This window comes from Astatotilapia calliptera, chromosome 8 (genome assembly GCF_900246225.1).
Source record: "Astatotilapia calliptera chromosome 8, fAstCal1.2, whole genome shotgun sequence".
Lineage (NCBI taxonomy): Eukaryota > Metazoa > Chordata > Actinopteri > Cichliformes > Cichlidae > Astatotilapia > Astatotilapia calliptera.
In genome coordinates this window covers 23134828-23152102 of record NC_039309.1, presented here as the reverse complement: position 1 = coordinate 23152102, position 17275 = coordinate 23134828, and the positions used below count along the sequence as shown (strand labels likewise).

Here is a 17275-nt window from a genome sequence, read left to right as displayed (position 1 = left end):
CCACACTTGAGCATTTCCTAAAACTAGTTTCAAACAACTAAATCCAGAGTTATGGTAAAAAATATGTATTAGTGCTGTCAATAAATTGAAAAATTAAGTAATTAATCTCACAATTTTCTGTAATCAATTGCGAGGAAGTTAAGCTTGTAACTGACATTTATGCAATATAATGAAGTAAATGTAGAATAAACACAAAGAATGTGTTTTGTACGTGCTTTGTCTCTAGGGGCCACCGTAAATATACTTTTATTTATTCACTCCACATAAAATGTAATAAATAAATTATAAAATACAAAAACCAACTATTCACATTTCAACTTTTAACTATTTAAATTTTCAGCTTTTTCCTTTTAAACAAATTTAAAGTGAAACAACACAAAACACTGCAAACCACAACACAATTAAATATAAATTAAGACATGCAAAAGAAAAAGAAGATGCATATTCTCTGTCATATGGACCTGGGATGATTTTTTTGGGAGAGTGTTTTCCTGCTTGGAATTGCATAGATAGGATTCACTGCATGAATAAACTTTCTGAATCCTTTATCGTCCACAACTGAAAATAATTGTGGATGATTACTATAATAATAATAATGATAATAACTATACCTTTCTGATGTGACGATGTTGTCTGTTGTTGTTGTCCCTGGCTCTCTTTCTCTCTCTCTCCCTCCCACTCAGTTCCTGTGCTACTGTGAGTGTAACTACTCCCCACCCCCCACCCCACCCCGCTCAGTGCAAGCACACAGCTCACGTGCGGCGTGAAGTGAAAAAAAGGGCGTAAAGACATGTAGTTGTAAAAAGAGAGAGGGTGAGAGAAAAAACAAACAAAAAAAACCGGCTCGTGTCGTTCACTTCAAAGAGTCGGTTCTAAGAGCCGTTGCAGCAGCCTTTCAACGCCTCTCTCTGTCTCTCGCTAGCAAAGTTGACCCAGACAACAAAGTAAAGCTAGTTTTCAGCTACGAACCCGACGTATCAGCCAGAGGTCCCTTTACTACGGTTCGGAGCCGCGGAGGAATAGTTTTCTATACGAGATCGCTGCAAAAAGTGCAGCCTTACCTAATGTCCACCTACTGTTACTCATTTATATTAAGATTTAAACATCTAGCTGGTGTTGGTGTGGAGAGTAACCTTCAGTAATAGTAATAAATCACACAGCAATAGGACATTCATGAAGTTGTAAAATTCATGATAATATATTAAGTAATCCAAAGTATTCAGAATACGTTACTCTCATTGAGTAACGTAACAGAATATGTTACAAAATACATTTCGGGTAATGTAATCTGTAATCTGTAGTGGAATACATTTTAACAGTAACCTTCCCAACACTGTGCACACTCAGTTGTCATATTCAGCAGAATATTTCACTGAATTTCACACATATGTAACAAAGTAAATACAATCTGAAATTTTGTTAAAATTGCGTACTTGAAGTATGTGCAACAGAATAATTAGCAACAAACTCTGTAAAGGAAAAGGATTGTGATGTTATTTCTCATCAAAGTCTGTGCTTCCATAAACTGGACACCTTTGGGAACAATCAGGGATTTTCATAAAAGTCTGTGTTTTCCTTCTTCTTTGTACGACTGGATCCAGTCCATCCACCGCTGCTTCCACAACACCTGATCAGCCTGAGCAGATAAAGTGCTTTCTACTAGTCCTGTTCACTCAGTCACACACCTTCATTTATTCATGCATCTCTTTGAGTCGTTCTCCAGCTGTCCTTCGTGCTTCTCTGTAGAGCCTGAGTGAGGCAGAAGCTGGGTTCAGTGTTTTGACTGTGCTACAAAGGCCCTTGTTTTCAGTACTGTTGTATGGACACAGGTCAGCCATGCATTGTTTGCTATCCCACTCTGAGCTGGGAGGTAGCTTTGTTAAACTACATATGTCCAGTTTTGGTTGGTTTCCACCTTTTATTGTTTCTTTTTCAGAGTAAAGTCAATCCATTCAATAAGACGCTCTTATCTGTGATTGATGGCACAGAGAGCCGAGGAAAGTCTGTGTGTGAAAAGTCAGCGCTGCTGTGTTCTTGATCGGTTACAGAGGTGGTCTGTTTTTTAACACATGTAAATGTTGTTGAAGATCTCCGTGCATCTTCCCGTGTCGGGGTTGAACTGAGACTGCCTTGATCCAAACCAGCTCAGCCGTGTGTGACATGCGCAGTGATGAAGGAGACCAAATTCAAACACTGATAAAGTGAAATTCTAGGTTCCCTGGTGGCACTTTGACCCATATAGTCTAATATGTATGCTAAGCCCCTCACTCCTTACACCCTGATTGGAATTTGATTAGCAGCACATCCAGAGGAAGCCTGTGGGCCGGTCTCATCGAGCAGCACTTTGACTGGTGGAAACCACTGGGTGGAATCCAGATGTGGGCCGGTGGATCCAATCATCAAAGTCCCACCAGGTGAAGGAGACAAGATCCTTTTACCTGTGCTGGCAGGATGTTGCACTAGCTAGCAAGTTAGTGTTCAGGGTCAGCTGAGTATAATGCTGGACTGTCACATGTATGCACTTCCAGCTCACTGACCACTTCAAAGCTTTTCAGTCATCAGTGAACATAGTTTGTTAACTGCTATGTTTTCCATCTGTGATGGTGAGAAGCCAATCAATGTGCTTTGATCTTCAATGGAAATTTGTGGACTGGATACACTGAAAAAAAGGGATTGGCCAACTCTTGGATTTACGTAAGCATCTTGCGTGTATTTAACATAAGTGCCTCATGCTTTAAAGTTAAGTGTAACTATATAGTGTAGAAACTACATGATATGCAGAGAGGCTAGATTAAATTGTTCATATCATGTTCGAGTGAAGTAAGTCAATAACTTTCAGTCCCGTATGCTTTGGATCGTGGTTTTAGAAAGGCATCCATCTCAGTCAAATCGAGTTGCCTCCACTACTTTTTTTGGTATACTGAAAAAAGTAAATTGGGTGTTTGTTACCTTAAAAAAGTCTAACTTGTAATTTAAACACAATAATTTCATGCTTCTATGAACGTAATTAAATCATGAAGGATCTGTACGAAATTCAACAACTTAATTTGTCCTTGTTGAGATGACATGATACAATCTAGTAAGAGTGGTTAGTTGCTAAACGCATGAAATTCACAAGATTGCACGAGATGTCAAACTTTAGGAAAATCACAAAACGTACAAAAAAATTCTGCATCAAGCCTTGAAATCATAGCTTTCCTTTGTTAAGTCTGGATTGGTGGCATGGTGGTTGGTGCTGTTGCGTCACAGTAGAAGATCCTGGGTTCAAATCCACAATCTGGCTAGTTTGCACTGGTTTCTCTCTGGGTATTCTGGTTTCTTCCCACAGTTAAAAGTCGTGCAGTTGTTACAGTTAGGTTAATTGATGATTCTAAATTACCTCTCAATGTAAGTGCAAACGGTTGTTTGTGACAGACTTGTGAGTTGTCTAGGGTGTACCCTGCCTAACAATTCAGGGTTATTTCCCAGCCCCCCTGCAACCGCTTCAATCGCGTTTTATGAACACAAAATGCACATGTTTATTGAATATGAAAAAGTTGTGTTGATTGAACACAATTGTTTAAGTTTCTGCCAAAGCAAAACATTTGTGTGCAACCAATGTCCACTATTGAATCAAGTAAATCCAACATGGCCTTTTTTTCAGTGTACAAAGATAAGAAACAAAGTCCTTTTGGAGCATCAGTGATGCTGATGTGTTCTGATTTGTACGTCAGAGGGGAACGTGGACTGTGACAGAGGTCCTCTGTAATTCTGTAGTGTTGCCGTCAGTCTGCTCTGGTCCTTTAAATGATCTTAAAACAGAAAACTTGTAAAGACAAAGGCTCCTAAAGGCACCAAAGTTTCTCTTTAAATGGTTTGTGGAAAAAGCAGCAGTCACAAAATTCAGGTTTTATTTCTCTGTTACAAACAAACTTAATTATTTATCACCACCATTGAATGAGTCTGGTCTATAATAACTTTAACCACTATTTAAATCACAGAAACCTCATGTTCACAAGTGTAAACTACATATTTGAACAGTTTTAACAACAGGAAGCAGATCTACATAGTAAAATTAGGGACTACATTTATCATCCTTTTATGAATCAGTGTTTCACTGAAATATTTGGTGAATGGTTTCAGCTCCTTTAAATGAGATACCAAAAAGTAGAGTGATGCTACTGGTTCATGTTAGATGTTACATCTCCAGGTGTGTGAGCCGTTAATGACTGCACGGTGACTAAATACACGTGTTTAACAAGTGTCAGAACTATTATCACCCAGTTTGTCTCCCAGTTTCCCATATGGAAAAGAAATAGTAAAAACTTATATGTGATTACTCATGAAAGTGGCCACTTTCTCATTACTTTCATACATTGTTTTAGTAAGTTTCCAAAACATACAAGTTTCATTATATAATTTTTCAAGGGATCTTATATCTGTTTTCACTCTTATATGCTTTTCATACAAGTTTCACACAAGTTTGAAACACTGTAGAAATAGTCAACTGGTGAAGAGCTCAAATCTGCTACAACTCAAATTCAAGAAAGTTGGAAAAGAGTAACAGTGCTGTAGAAAATGTAAATAAAACCAAAATGACTTGTAACAGTTTTCACATAAAGAATATTAATTAAATCTTACAAAGAGAAAACTCAGTTTTTTAAAAAGTTTATTGACCCTTCCGATGAAATAACACAAAGAAATATTCATTTGCATATATTCATTTTCATTTGCTACATCTAGAATTTTTGGGGGGTAACTTATTTCCTAAAAATATATTATGTAATTTATTTAGAGAAATGCAGACGTATTGTTTTGTTTGTTGATGTTTTAATGGACTGAAGCAAACTCTGACATTCCCCACATAGCAGACAGGTCTGGCCCGGATCTGGCATCAAGCCGGCACTGCTGACTGACTGGTGTCATGGTTTATGTCAACCAGATGTGGGCCAGGTCTGGCAATGATGCACTATTTATGTTCCTGTTTTCCCATTTTAGTTAGAAGACCCAAATGCCATGTTGCAATACTATACTGCTATGGTAGCCAACGTTTCAAATTCAGGTTTGAACAGAGTTTCTCGTTATGAGCACTGAGTACACCTGTGCAATCAGCAGCTGGTCCATCCAGATCCCATCCATGCAGAAACGTACATACATGTTTCACAGCGACAGAGGTTTGATGTGTGTGAATGACTAAATGTAGTGTTTGGGGTCCTTAGGGACTAAGTAAAGCGCTATTCAAATACAGGCCATCTCAGGCTCGCCTCCACAGTGTCCCGTTCTCCCGTCTTCCTCCCCTCGTTGACAGCCAGTCGCAGCAGATGGCCCCGCCCCTCCCTGAGCCTGGTCCTGCCGGAGGTTTCTTCCTGTTTAAAGGGAGTTTTTCCTTCCCACCCTGACCAAGTGTTAGCTCATAGCGGCTCATCTGATTGTTGAGGTACTCTCTGTATTATTTTAGGGTTACAATATAGATATAAATACTAGTCACCTTGAAGATTTTAATTTTAAATAAATCTAAAAACTGAACGTGGGGTTTGGTGTGTGTCCCTTATTACGGTTATTTCAACAATTCAACAATTTATTCAACAACATGTAAAGTCACAGTGCTGACTGGTAACTAAAACAGGATCTGCCAGTTACAGGAAATGACATCGTGTCATTTTATTGTAATTATTTTATTTATAAGATCTTGAAACATTACATCTGTTTTTTGTTTTTTTTGTTTCCACAAAATACCTGGTGCTGAGGCCAAACGATATATAATTCAGTGTCTATCAGATATATTTTAATTTGCATAGAGTTATTATAAAAATTGCACAAAAAGTCTATAAAATATAAAAGATTTCTCTTTTATAGACTTTTTTGCCTCCAAGCAGCAGTGCTGACATCTTTGCAGCTTTAGCCAAAGTAACAATAAGACAGAGGAAAGTTTTCTTATCATTTAGGAAAATATTTCTGTTGAAGAATGAACTCACATGTCTCAATGCACATTTTACATTGGCATGAATAAGGCTACGTTCACACTGCAGGTGAAAGCGCATCAAATCAGACTTCTTTGACCCTCTGCGACACATATCCGATCATGGTGACAGTGTGAACGGCACAAATCCGATATTTTCAAATCCGATCTGGGTCACTTTCGTATGTGGTGCTGAATCAGATACATATCTGATGTTTTAGAAAGCGACTGCTGCTTGATGGTCACGTCGCATTAAATCCGTCTTTTACGTCACTGACACAAGACAGACGCCAATTATCAGCGCCCGATAAGACATTGTGAACGCTTCCTGGCCCTCCAGTGAAACTGTTGGGAAGACAACGTTTCACTGGTGAACATTTTATTTGTTCTGTATAATCTGCAGATTCTGACAGAAATCTGCAGCTATCCTTTGAAGCACCGCTCCTCTAAAACAGCAATAAGGATCATTATTAGATTATCTACATTATTATGTCAATAACAAAATAACTTAAAGCAAAAAATTGGGAAACGTAAAGTCCGAAGTCTTTATATTAACGTCCATCAGTCAAACATACTGTTGCTCTGGGTCTAAACAGAGCGCGTTGTGTGTGACGTCTTCTTTTGCGCATGCGGGCGCTTTGAGCGTTCACACTAGAGCATTTCACTACATATCGTACTGTGTATGACTGTGTACGTGACAAATTAAAAAAAAAATTTGAATTTAGAGCGCGTTTGCTGTCACATTTTATTTGTAGTGTGAACGAGCAGACAAAAACATCGGATTTGATCAAAAAATCGGAATTGAGCATTAAGACCTGCAGTGTGAACGTAGCCTAAGACAATGAAAGAAGGAAATATGACCTACACTGGCACTTCTCATTGCACCTTTAACCAACACAAATGAATTACAGTTTGTACCTGGATGCTTGTGGGAGACCTCTGAATCTGCTAATGCTAGTTCTTCCAGTTTGGGGTCACAGCCTTTAACACTTATACTGTTTAACCTGCTTCCCATGGCTCCATCAGACCTCGGTACCTGTAGATCTCCTACATATGTGTTTCTGGCTTTTAAATAACTTTGTCTTCAGTCCTGATTGAAGGCGCATCATACATGTGGTATTTGTTCAAAGTGGCATGGGGATGTTCCTGGTAGGGACGCTGCAGGTCACTGATGCATGTTCACTGGAACACTTGGTGCACTGTAGATGGCTTTGAAGTTGACTTGTGATGTTTTTCCCACCAACACTGGATTCAAGCACTCCTGCAGCCATGTGTGTGCCACTGTGTCACTGACTTGGAGCTTGGCTGCTGTGAGTGGGCTGTAGCTCAGCAGGTGGAGGTGATCCAGTCCTGGCTGCTCCGGTCTGGGTATCCTTGAGCAAGAACCCCAAGCTGCTCTGTGATGCAGAAGGACCGACACGGCTCTGAATGCTCACTTTCAGCTTTTTTACTTATTCACACAGCCGTGCTGTCAGCTCTCGCTGCTCCAGCTCTCTGCCGCTCAGACCTCCTCTCGCATCCAGCCGCTGCTGAAGCAGGGAAGGCACGATTAGATGATGTTTGCCCTCCCTGACACCACACCCCGAACCCGCTGCTTCGAGCCACCAACCACACCCCCCAACAGTGAATATTACATGGAAGCTCCTGGGTGTATAAAGAAGTGCGAGGCCACACAACTCCTATAAAGGATGAAAATGGTAAAATTGTGCTTTAACTTAGATTGCATTTAAATGTCAAATATATAAGTAGACTTTTTGTGTATTAGTAATATTAATTTGAAATATCTTCTACAAGACAGAACCAAGACTTGTTTATACACACAAAGCCTCCCTGTGTGTGTGTCTGCACTGAGCTTGTCATAGTCAGCCGGGTGTACCTGCAGTGTCACAAGCTTTGTGTAGGGTCTGATTGAATTGGGCACAAAGGCAGATTTACATATGTTTGCAACTGTTACAGGGGTTAGTGAATATCATGTAGCAGATCTACAGGGAGCTGGCAGCCAGTGGACTTGCATCACACTCTGAATCCTAAACAGTCTCCTCTCTGCACTGGACTCACTGCTCTATTCTCCTCTGAATGAACACGGCTTCTGTCTTGCTTGCTCTGGCTGTGCCTCTCTCCTGCCGACGTTTTTGTTCTGTAACTATCGTCGCACACACACTCATTGACACACATACGGCTCAGGTCGTGGAGTATCCCCGCACGGCCGGTGAGGGACTGGGAGTGTCGGGCAATCTCTGCTCAGCCGAGTGTTAAATTAGATTCTGTTGCTTCTGTGTGTGTGTGTGTGTGTGTGTGTGTGTGTGTGTGTGTGTGTGTGAGACACACTCGTTCATAACTCACTTACAGGGACTGGGTCACTGTCACACACACTGGTACTCACATCAGGAAAATGATCAGTAGTGTAAAGTCGTGCAGCTTTCCTCACGATGATGCTGATGCAGAGTCGTCCTGATCTCTTCTTCTTTCTTTAAACCCGTCTTGTCATCAGACAGAGGTGTTTCCTGACGATGTCACTGAGCCTACTTTATTCGACATAACAGATAAGAAGATATTTCCATGTAACGCTGATACTAAATAATTATGTTATTGGCTCTCTTGATCATAGCTTACTGTTACATGTGTGACTTGATGTGTGTCACTGACGCTTCACGTGTTTTTGTTATATTTCTGCAGCACATTTTTAAAACAGACTCATAAGGTGTTAAACAAAAAAGCAACATTTAAAAAAAAGCTCCAACAGAATTCAAATATTATTTAAAAAATTCAATGAAAACACAATTTTGTCTTAACTAGCAAAAAACAGCCAAACAATGCAAACAGGTTTGAAAAAAGATTTAACACAGGAGCCTTCAAAGGGCCATTTTGACTATAAATACTGTAAATCTGTTGGAAATACCCTCAGCTCATATTTTATGACCTAAAAAACTGAAGAAGGAGTTTGTTCATAAACAAGCAGCATGACTGCACGCTGGTTAGCACAGTGAAGCCATCCGGGGTTGGACTCCTCCACCTGTCTGGAGTTTGTGTTTCTTCCACATGAGCTTCCTCCCTGCAGCTGCTCGGGGTAACTGCTGTTTTAAATCATGTGAAGGGCTCTCTGTCTCTCTATGCTCGTCCGGGCGACCTGTCCAGGGTGTAGCTGACTTCTCACCCCACCACAGCTCGCTGGCTGACCTGAGCAGCCCTGACTGTGAAGAATAATCTAAGAAAATAAAGAGTGAAATGTGCAGACTGAAGAGGAGGCGTGTGGATAGCTCTGATGAAGAAGAGTCAGGTTTAGTTTCAAAATTTTATTATTGTAAAATCTATCGTACAATATAAAGCACCTTGAGGCAACTGTTGTTGTGACTTGGTGTAAATAAAACTGAAACAAACTGAAAATTCTCTGGACTCTACATGTCCTCACTTCTTACAGACAGGAACAAGTTTATGTATAAATCTTGACCAGAGAACCTTAAAATTGGATTTTTTAATTAATTGCATCTTTAATCATTTCCAACAGCTATAGAAACTGTCACGAGATTTATTCTAAAAGAAACGTCTTCAGCTGAGAGTCAGAGAGTAGAAACACACATGCTGCAGTTTTTACTTGCAAGGGCGCTCACACCAGAGTGGCCGCCCTGTGACGTGCGCGCTATGTTCTTGCACTTGTCTTTATTTATACACAAGAAGAGTAATACAACAATGAATACATTTGTTTAGTGGAATGTTGATACGTGAGCATGTGCATATGTGGTTGTGTATGTGTGTGCGTGTGCGGTTTGTAGGGGGTGAAACTGCTCGTTCAGCTCTTACTATCGCTGTGGGAAGAAACTGATCTGAAAAGAACAGAACAAGTTTCGTGGTGAACAACAACCTAAGTCATCAAAAGGTTATTATGCAGTATTCTATCAAACTTATATCATTAAAAAGCTTATACTGACTACTAAATACAATTTTATATTGACAGGAATGCTTACAATCATCATATTTCCAATTTTCCACCTGTGTTTGAATGAAACATTTGTACTTTGTACAGGGTGGGCCATTTATATGGATACACATAATAACAGGGGAATGGTTGGTGATATGAGGGTGGCTGTAGCTCAGGTGGCAGAGCAGGTCAGCCACTAATCAGAAGGTCGGTGGTTCGATCCCAGGCTCCCCCCTGGCTGCATGCCAAATATCCTTGGTCAAGATACTAGCCCCATGTTTGCCTACTGGTGGTGGTCAGAGGGCCCGGTGGTGCCAGTGTCCGGCAGCCTCGCCTCTGTCAGTGCGCCCCAGGGCAGCTGTGGCTAAATCACCAACCATTCCCCTGTTATTACGTGTATGTAGCTGCCATCACCAGTGTGTGAATGGGTGACTGACTGAATGTAGTGTGAAGCGCTTTGGGGTCCTTAGGGACTAGAATAGCGCTTTACAAATGCAGACCATTTACCATTAAAGTCCTGTTTGTGGCACATTAGTATATGTGAGGGGGCAAACTCCTCAAGATGGGTGGTGACCATGGTGGCCATTTAGAAGTCAGCCATCTTGGACACAACTGTTTTTTCAATAGGAAGAGGGCCATGTGACACATCAGACTTATTGGTAATGTCACAAGAAAAACAATGGTGTGCTTGGTTTCAGCGTAACTTTAAATAAATAAATAAATAAATGGGTTTTTTTTGGTTTGTTTGTTTGTTTTTTGTTTCTTGCTCACAAAATTGTAAAAACAAGAACAAAAAAGAAGACTTTGCATTCATCAGATCCTGTACAACGTTTAAAAAATAATTAGCACCAATTTCACTTATTTACACAGATTTTTAGTCATATACTGTAACATAGATTGTAAACTTTGACACCGATGCACTCTGTAGTGCATCGGTGTCAAACTCTGGCCCATGGGCCAAATTTGCCCCGCAGCCTAATTACATTTGGCCCACTAAGCCATACCAAATTCCTATTAGAGCTGGCCTACTGGTATTATACAGCTAATATATATATTGTTTAGTATTAAGCTTTGTTTATTCAGTTTTTCAGCAAAACATGTCCATAAGAAAAGATTCATTCTTATATCTGAAGGAATAAATATATTTCAATAAATATTAACGTTAGACCGCGACTTTGTTCCAGTTTTGAATTTTGGCCCACTGTGTATTTGAGTTTGACACCCCTGCTGTAGTGCATAAAATTTAGGTGGATTCTTCAAACAAATCAATAATAAATATTTTAATAAAAGTAAATAATTTTGTAATTCTTTATGCCACAGTCGACGCAGCTATTACCAAAATCAAAGACAACAATCATGATACAGTGTTGATGCAGGGACAGTAAATGAAACACACACACACACACACACTCTGAGCCATTTCTAAACTGTTATTTTAACATTAATGTTTGTAAACCCTTCATGCATTTAAAATCATGTTTATTTAAATTTGCTGTAAAATGTAACCAGACAGTGAGAGAGGGAGAAATATGTGAATGATGCAGAGACAGATGAATGGATGAAGGAAAAGAGCGACGGATGTATGATTGCACTGATAAGAGGAATCATTTACCAGGGCAATTTGTCGACAAGGATCTGGGGATGTGTCAGTGCGTCAGCGCCTCGGTCGCTTTGATGGATGATGGAAGCTCACTGACTCAAACAGCCTTTCTCTCTCCCTTTGCCTCACCCTTTGCTTCTCCCTCAGACTACGTCCCTACTCCTCCATTATTACAGCAGCACAGCAAAGTGTGTGTGTGTGTGTGTGTGTGTGTGTGTGTGTGTGTGTGTGTGTGTGTGTGTGTGTGTGTGTGTGTGTGTGTGTGTGTGTGTGTGTGCATCACTCGTGTTGTGAGCTACTGTCAAATAGGCCCCACCTCTTTATTAAAAACTGTATTTTGTGTGGCACAACGTGTGGAACAAGGGAAGATACTTTGACACAGTATACTGACCTTAAATTAAAGCTGCTGTTACTGGTTTAGGGATCGATGGTAACAGTACGGTTAAGGTTTAGACAAGTAGACATTACAGTTGTTTAGGGTTAAAAGTAAAACACATAACCAACAATATCCAAGGTCTTTCTTTCATTACTATATAACTGCAGGCTAAAATTTAAAGGTGAAAAGAAGTGTGTGTGCAGATTTAACCTCAACATAAGAAAAGGGAGGAAAAAAATCGCATGTCTCCAAATAGAAGAAGCAAACTCAAATCTATTGTAATGGTAACCTGATGCCTTTGCAGCAGTTTTTATCTTCATCTGTGTATGAAAAGAATCAAAGGAAACTCTGAAACCAAACACAGGCATCTTCCAGAATGATGCCTGTGTCTGGTTTTGCCGCTGCCACCTGCAGTTTGTCCTGCAGTGTCATAGTCCTGTTTTCACTCTGTGTAAATAACGTTTTGACTGCCTTGGTTTATGATCACCTGACACTCTTATCTGTCCGATTTTGATGGGTCAGCGTTTTCTACCCTGTATTGCTGGTGCTCCTCGTCTCCTCGGGCGTCCTCAGCTGTGTCCTCCTGGGTGTGCACAGACCAGGGAGCAGAAGAAGGAGAAGAGCAGGTGTCAGGTGAAGCTCAGCTTGTTGTGGAAGTGGGGTCTCGCTGGTAAGCCATGCTGAGTGTTTCTGATTCCCTGTGCTCAGACAGCTTCCATGGAGGGGATGTTTTCTGCCAAACCCCTTCTTGGACATGCGAGGCCTGATTCTCTGAGACCGTGCTACCTCACGAGGGTCCATCCAGTTTCCCAGTGTTTGGCCCTCCACCAGGATTTAGGTCCTGAAGCTGGAGGATCTCCCCCCTCGCTTAGCATGGTGGTGTTTTATCTAAGGCTAATAAATTATTATTGCTGAACGATTTTATACTTTCCAAATATTAATTTTTTATTTCTTACTGAAATCTGAGCTGTGAGGCAGACTATTCATCCCTCATTGAACTTTTCCCGGATGGTTATTCCTTCATCACATGTGTGGTCATGGAGGAGGCCTCGCTGTGGTGTTTCGGGGCCAGGTCTCCTTTTTTTACCTTTGAACAGTGAACTACAATTCACTAGTCAACACAAGGGTTCCCAGAAGGATTTAGCAGAATTGAGCAGTTGGTGTTTGTCTCCTCCTTTGTTTAATGTCTAAATAGATTTTTCTTATCAAAGCTATTTTTTGATTGTGTAACAGGATGTATATGGTGATACCATAGTGAACCATCTGATGTATGCAGATGATTTAGTGATCTTCTCTCCATACAGTGCCGGCCTTAAACAGTTACTGAGGGTCTGCTCTCGATATGTTTTAGAGTTTGAAGAGTAATATTTTGATTGCCAGAAGTAGGGAAGACTTGTGTCTGTGTGGTACGGTTCTTAAAGTTATGAAATCTTAGGACATTATATATCTGATGATCTGTCTAATGATATGGACTCTTATAGACAATGCCACTTATTGTATGCACAGAGTAACATGCTGAGTCGTAAATGTGGTATGAGCCCCGCTCCACATGCAGACTGGGCTACACTGAATATCTGTGGAGAAGGCAGCATGTGGAGAGCCTTCATGTATATTTGTGATATTTTGGATTTTATTTCATTTGTTTTTCCCCTTCGTCTCTTGTTTTATTGAAGACATCTTTAATGCAGCTTTAATAAAGTGAACTAACTAAATGGTAAATTGACTGGTTCTTATATAGCGCTTTTCTATCCAGAGCAATCAAAGCACTTTACACAACTTGCATTATTCACCCATTACATGATTTTCAATCATATATCTCTTTTAACCCCCAATATGCTTCTCAGCTTCCTGAATAGGTGACTGGACTCATTAAAATTTGGATCGCTGACAGCTTTCTCTGAATGAAGATTAAACAGAAGTACGTCTGTGTGCCTCGGACAGATTTGTGTAGTGAGAGTCCCCTCAGGTTGTTTGTTGAGTCGTCTGTCAGGAATCTCGGGGTAACTCTCAACTCTCACTATGGATCAAATCTCTGGTTCACTGTTGTCTTATCATCTAAGTTAACTACCATTGTGTCGTGCTCTGAACTGAACATGCTCTGAATCATTATTCATGCACTTCTTTCATCACATCATTGTTTACTCGTGTAACCAAAACTGCTGAGAACATCTGTAGGTTGACCACACCGCTGCTGCGAGGCTTCTGACCAAATCAGTGGTCAAATGTCAGTGTTGAAGAAAATACACTACTGTTCAAAGGTTTTAGAACAGCCCAGTTTTTCCAGTTATTTATCGCAATTCAAGTCGTTCAAGTGATGAACAGCTTGAAATGGTACAAAGGTAAGTGAGGAACGGCCAGAGGTTAAAAAAGAAGTAAGTTTGCCCAAAACTGAAACATAATGTACATTTCAGAATTACACAAAAAGGCCTTTTTCAGGGACAACATGGGTTAACAATTTAATCTGTTCTGCAGCAATGGAGGTTGCTCAAGCCTTGAAAGCTGGTGCTACTAATTCCTACAGGTGTTCCAACTTTTCTGGATTAATTGCAGCCCCATCTGTCTGCATAAAGCAGTGTTGAACACACTGTGGTACCAGACCCTCGTCAGCATCAGCTGAACAGTATCGTACTGCAGAAAGTAGTGTTGTTGCAGAAATGGTGAGAAAAAGGCAATTAACAATGGAAGAGAGACCGACCATCATAACACTTATAAATGTGGGTCTGTCCTACAGAGAGACTGCAAAGAAAGTCAAGGTGTCAGTGAGGCCAGTTTCCTTCTGCACTCAGAAACAAACTGTGACAGGAAGAGGTCTGCAAGCCTGAAACTGAATCAGAGGACAAGTTTCTGAGAGTTAACAGCTTGTGTGATGGCGGCTCACAGGACAACAGCTTCAAGCAGCTCAGTCGTGGTCGTAGTGAGAAAGTCTCAGTTTCAGCTGTGAAGAGAAGACTTCAAGCTGCAGGTTTGACAGTATGAGCTGCAGCAAGAAAGCTCGATGTCAGAATAAGACGAAGAGGCTTGGCCCTAGTCGTGGCACATACCAGACCAACTGACATGGATTGCCTGAGTTTAAGAATTTGATTGGACAGTTTAACATCACACATCGTCACAACACTAATAAACTGAAAATAAACTGGCATTTCTACAGCGCTTTTCTAATCTTAGTCAAAGTGCTTTAGATAACCTGTACATTCATCGAGCACATCGTCCTCTGGACTTGAGGACACTTCAAGGCTCCTGTACAAATCTTTTGACCATTGTTGACACTTTGGATACCTTTCAATGACGCCACCATGACTCAAAAATGAGTATGTTAAAAAACATCCACTCTTAATAATGTCTTTTCTGCCCTTATCCACACAGGGTAACCAAGAGGCCCCGGCTCCCCCTGAAGCTATGGCTCAACCTTTCCCACAAGCCCAGTATCCACCTCCTTCACAGAACGGGATTCCTGCTGAGTATGCTACACCCCACACCCACCCACCGGCTGACTACACGGGAACAAGCACAGTGGGCGAGCATACCCTAACACTATACACGGCGACACACACACAGAGTGAGCAGCCAGGAAACGACAGCAGCACTCCAGCTCTTACTACTAACACAGTATCGGTGAGTCTGTATTCACACATTCCTGTGCATTAGTTATCTTTTCTATCACAATGAGCTTCAGCTCGCGTATAAGACTTCATTCATTTCTGGTTAACATAACACTTGAAGCGTGGATTGTTCTTCTGCCTCGTAATCCATCATCACAGAGGTGCTCTTAGAGGCAGGACTTCAACACACAACACTGTAAAAACCTACAGTTATGAACAATGTTCCCTTTAAGCTGCGCAGGTGCGCAATTGCGCACTGCTGGCACGGTCTCTGCACACAGAAAATCTGTGTTGCGCACACAAAAAAAAATCTAACCTGAAATTAAAATTAAAACTTTAACAATCCTGTTTTGCAGTGTGAGTCAGTGACTGGCTGCTCCTGTATGGGATTAGAACGAGGCCACCTTATCCCACAGTCCAGCCAATTATGCGATTCACATTCGTATATACGCAGCCAATCAACGTCGTTGTCTGGCTATGACAGCGTCCTTATGTGCCGACATCGATGTTTTAGCGAGCAAAGCGGCTGATGTGGAGTGAAGCCACGTTAATGACAACGTGTACAACCACTGGAGATGTGAGCAGGACAGACGGAACAACTGACGGACAAAGTGTGGACTTTATACCAGTTTTTAAATTGTTGATCGGCCGCGTAAAACCAGAGTTATGATAAAATATCTGCAATGTTTGTTTTTCTTCCTGAATACTGTCGTTGTTTATATTTACTGCAGGAAGAGACGGTAAAAACGAAAGCCTGTGAGCAAAAACAAACTCGGCGGTGCTTTGAGATGTGAGAGATTTGCGACGTTTAGCACAAATCTTGTGTAGTTAGTGTGCAGTTAGTGTGTAGTTAGTGTGCAGTTAGTGTGCAGTTAGTGTGTAGTTAGTGTGCAGTTAGTGTGTAGTTAGTGTGCAGTTAGTGTGTAGTTAGTGTGTAGTTAGTGTGCAGTTAGTGTGTAGTTAGTGTGCAGTTAGTGTGTAGTTAGTGTGCAGTTAGTGTGCAGTTAGTGTGTAGTTAGTGTGCAGTTAGTGTGTAGTTAGTGTGCAGTTAGTGTGTAGTTAGTGTGTAGTGTAGTCAATAGTGTTGTTGTGTGTCAGAACAATGAAGCGACTGCTGAATGTTACAGGTGTTACAGCAGTGAAACATCTGCTGTTGTCAGGCCTGCAGGTATCAGGCTGTTGTTCTCCTTCATCTCATAGTGGACAGAAATTATTCTTTGGAGTGAAACAAATAATTTGTGTGGCATCAGATTTGATGCAGAACAGCTGATTGTTCTGTAAATAGTTTAAAAAAAACGCTGCTGGTTGCATTTTAAAAAAATAGCTGCAAAAAACTTTGTTTGCATAACTCAGTTACTTTTTTGAAGAAGTAACTATATAATTAATTGCCCAACATTGGTCATTATATCCTGTATTTTGCAGACAAAGTTACAGACTCTCTCCCAGACCACAGACTCATAATACAAGTCAGAGCTTTATAAAAAAAGAAAAAATAAAGTTGTGTTTTCAAAATTGGAGTTCAAGTTATTTTTACTTCGAACAATGTTAACGTGCTACACAGGCCAATGACTAGATTTTTTTTTCACTGCAAGTGGGATAAAGCAGTTAATTAAAAGCAGTCTAACATAAATGCTGTAATTTGATTATTTTAATAAACCGTAACTTGGATGGATTAGATGCTGGCGTGACCACAGTGCACACGTCTGATGTTGCTCACAGTGGTCCAAGGGACGCTCAGGGAGTTTGTGTGTGAAAAATTAGAGGGAACATTGGTTATGAACTCTAGGCAGAGTGATCGTTTGTATATAAAAGTGAATGACAGTCTCATCTCCTGAACAGGAAATAA

The 17275-nt window shown here is 40.7% G+C and overlaps 1 protein-coding gene across 13 annotated transcripts in view; it reads left to right on the top strand.

Annotated features, from left to right (window-relative positions):
* The window catches only part of rbfox3a (RNA binding fox-1 homolog 3a), a 589353-nt gene that overhangs the window by 462648 nt on the left and 109430 nt on the right, over positions 1-17275 (top strand). For all 13 annotated transcript variants that reach the window (XM_026177478.1, XM_026177476.1, XM_026177480.1 and 10 more), the window contains one exon: positions 15194-15442. In XM_026177478.1, the coding sequence (XP_026033263.1) occupies positions 15194-15442 (249 nt within the window). The remainder of the gene's footprint in view (positions 1-15193; positions 15443-17275) is intronic.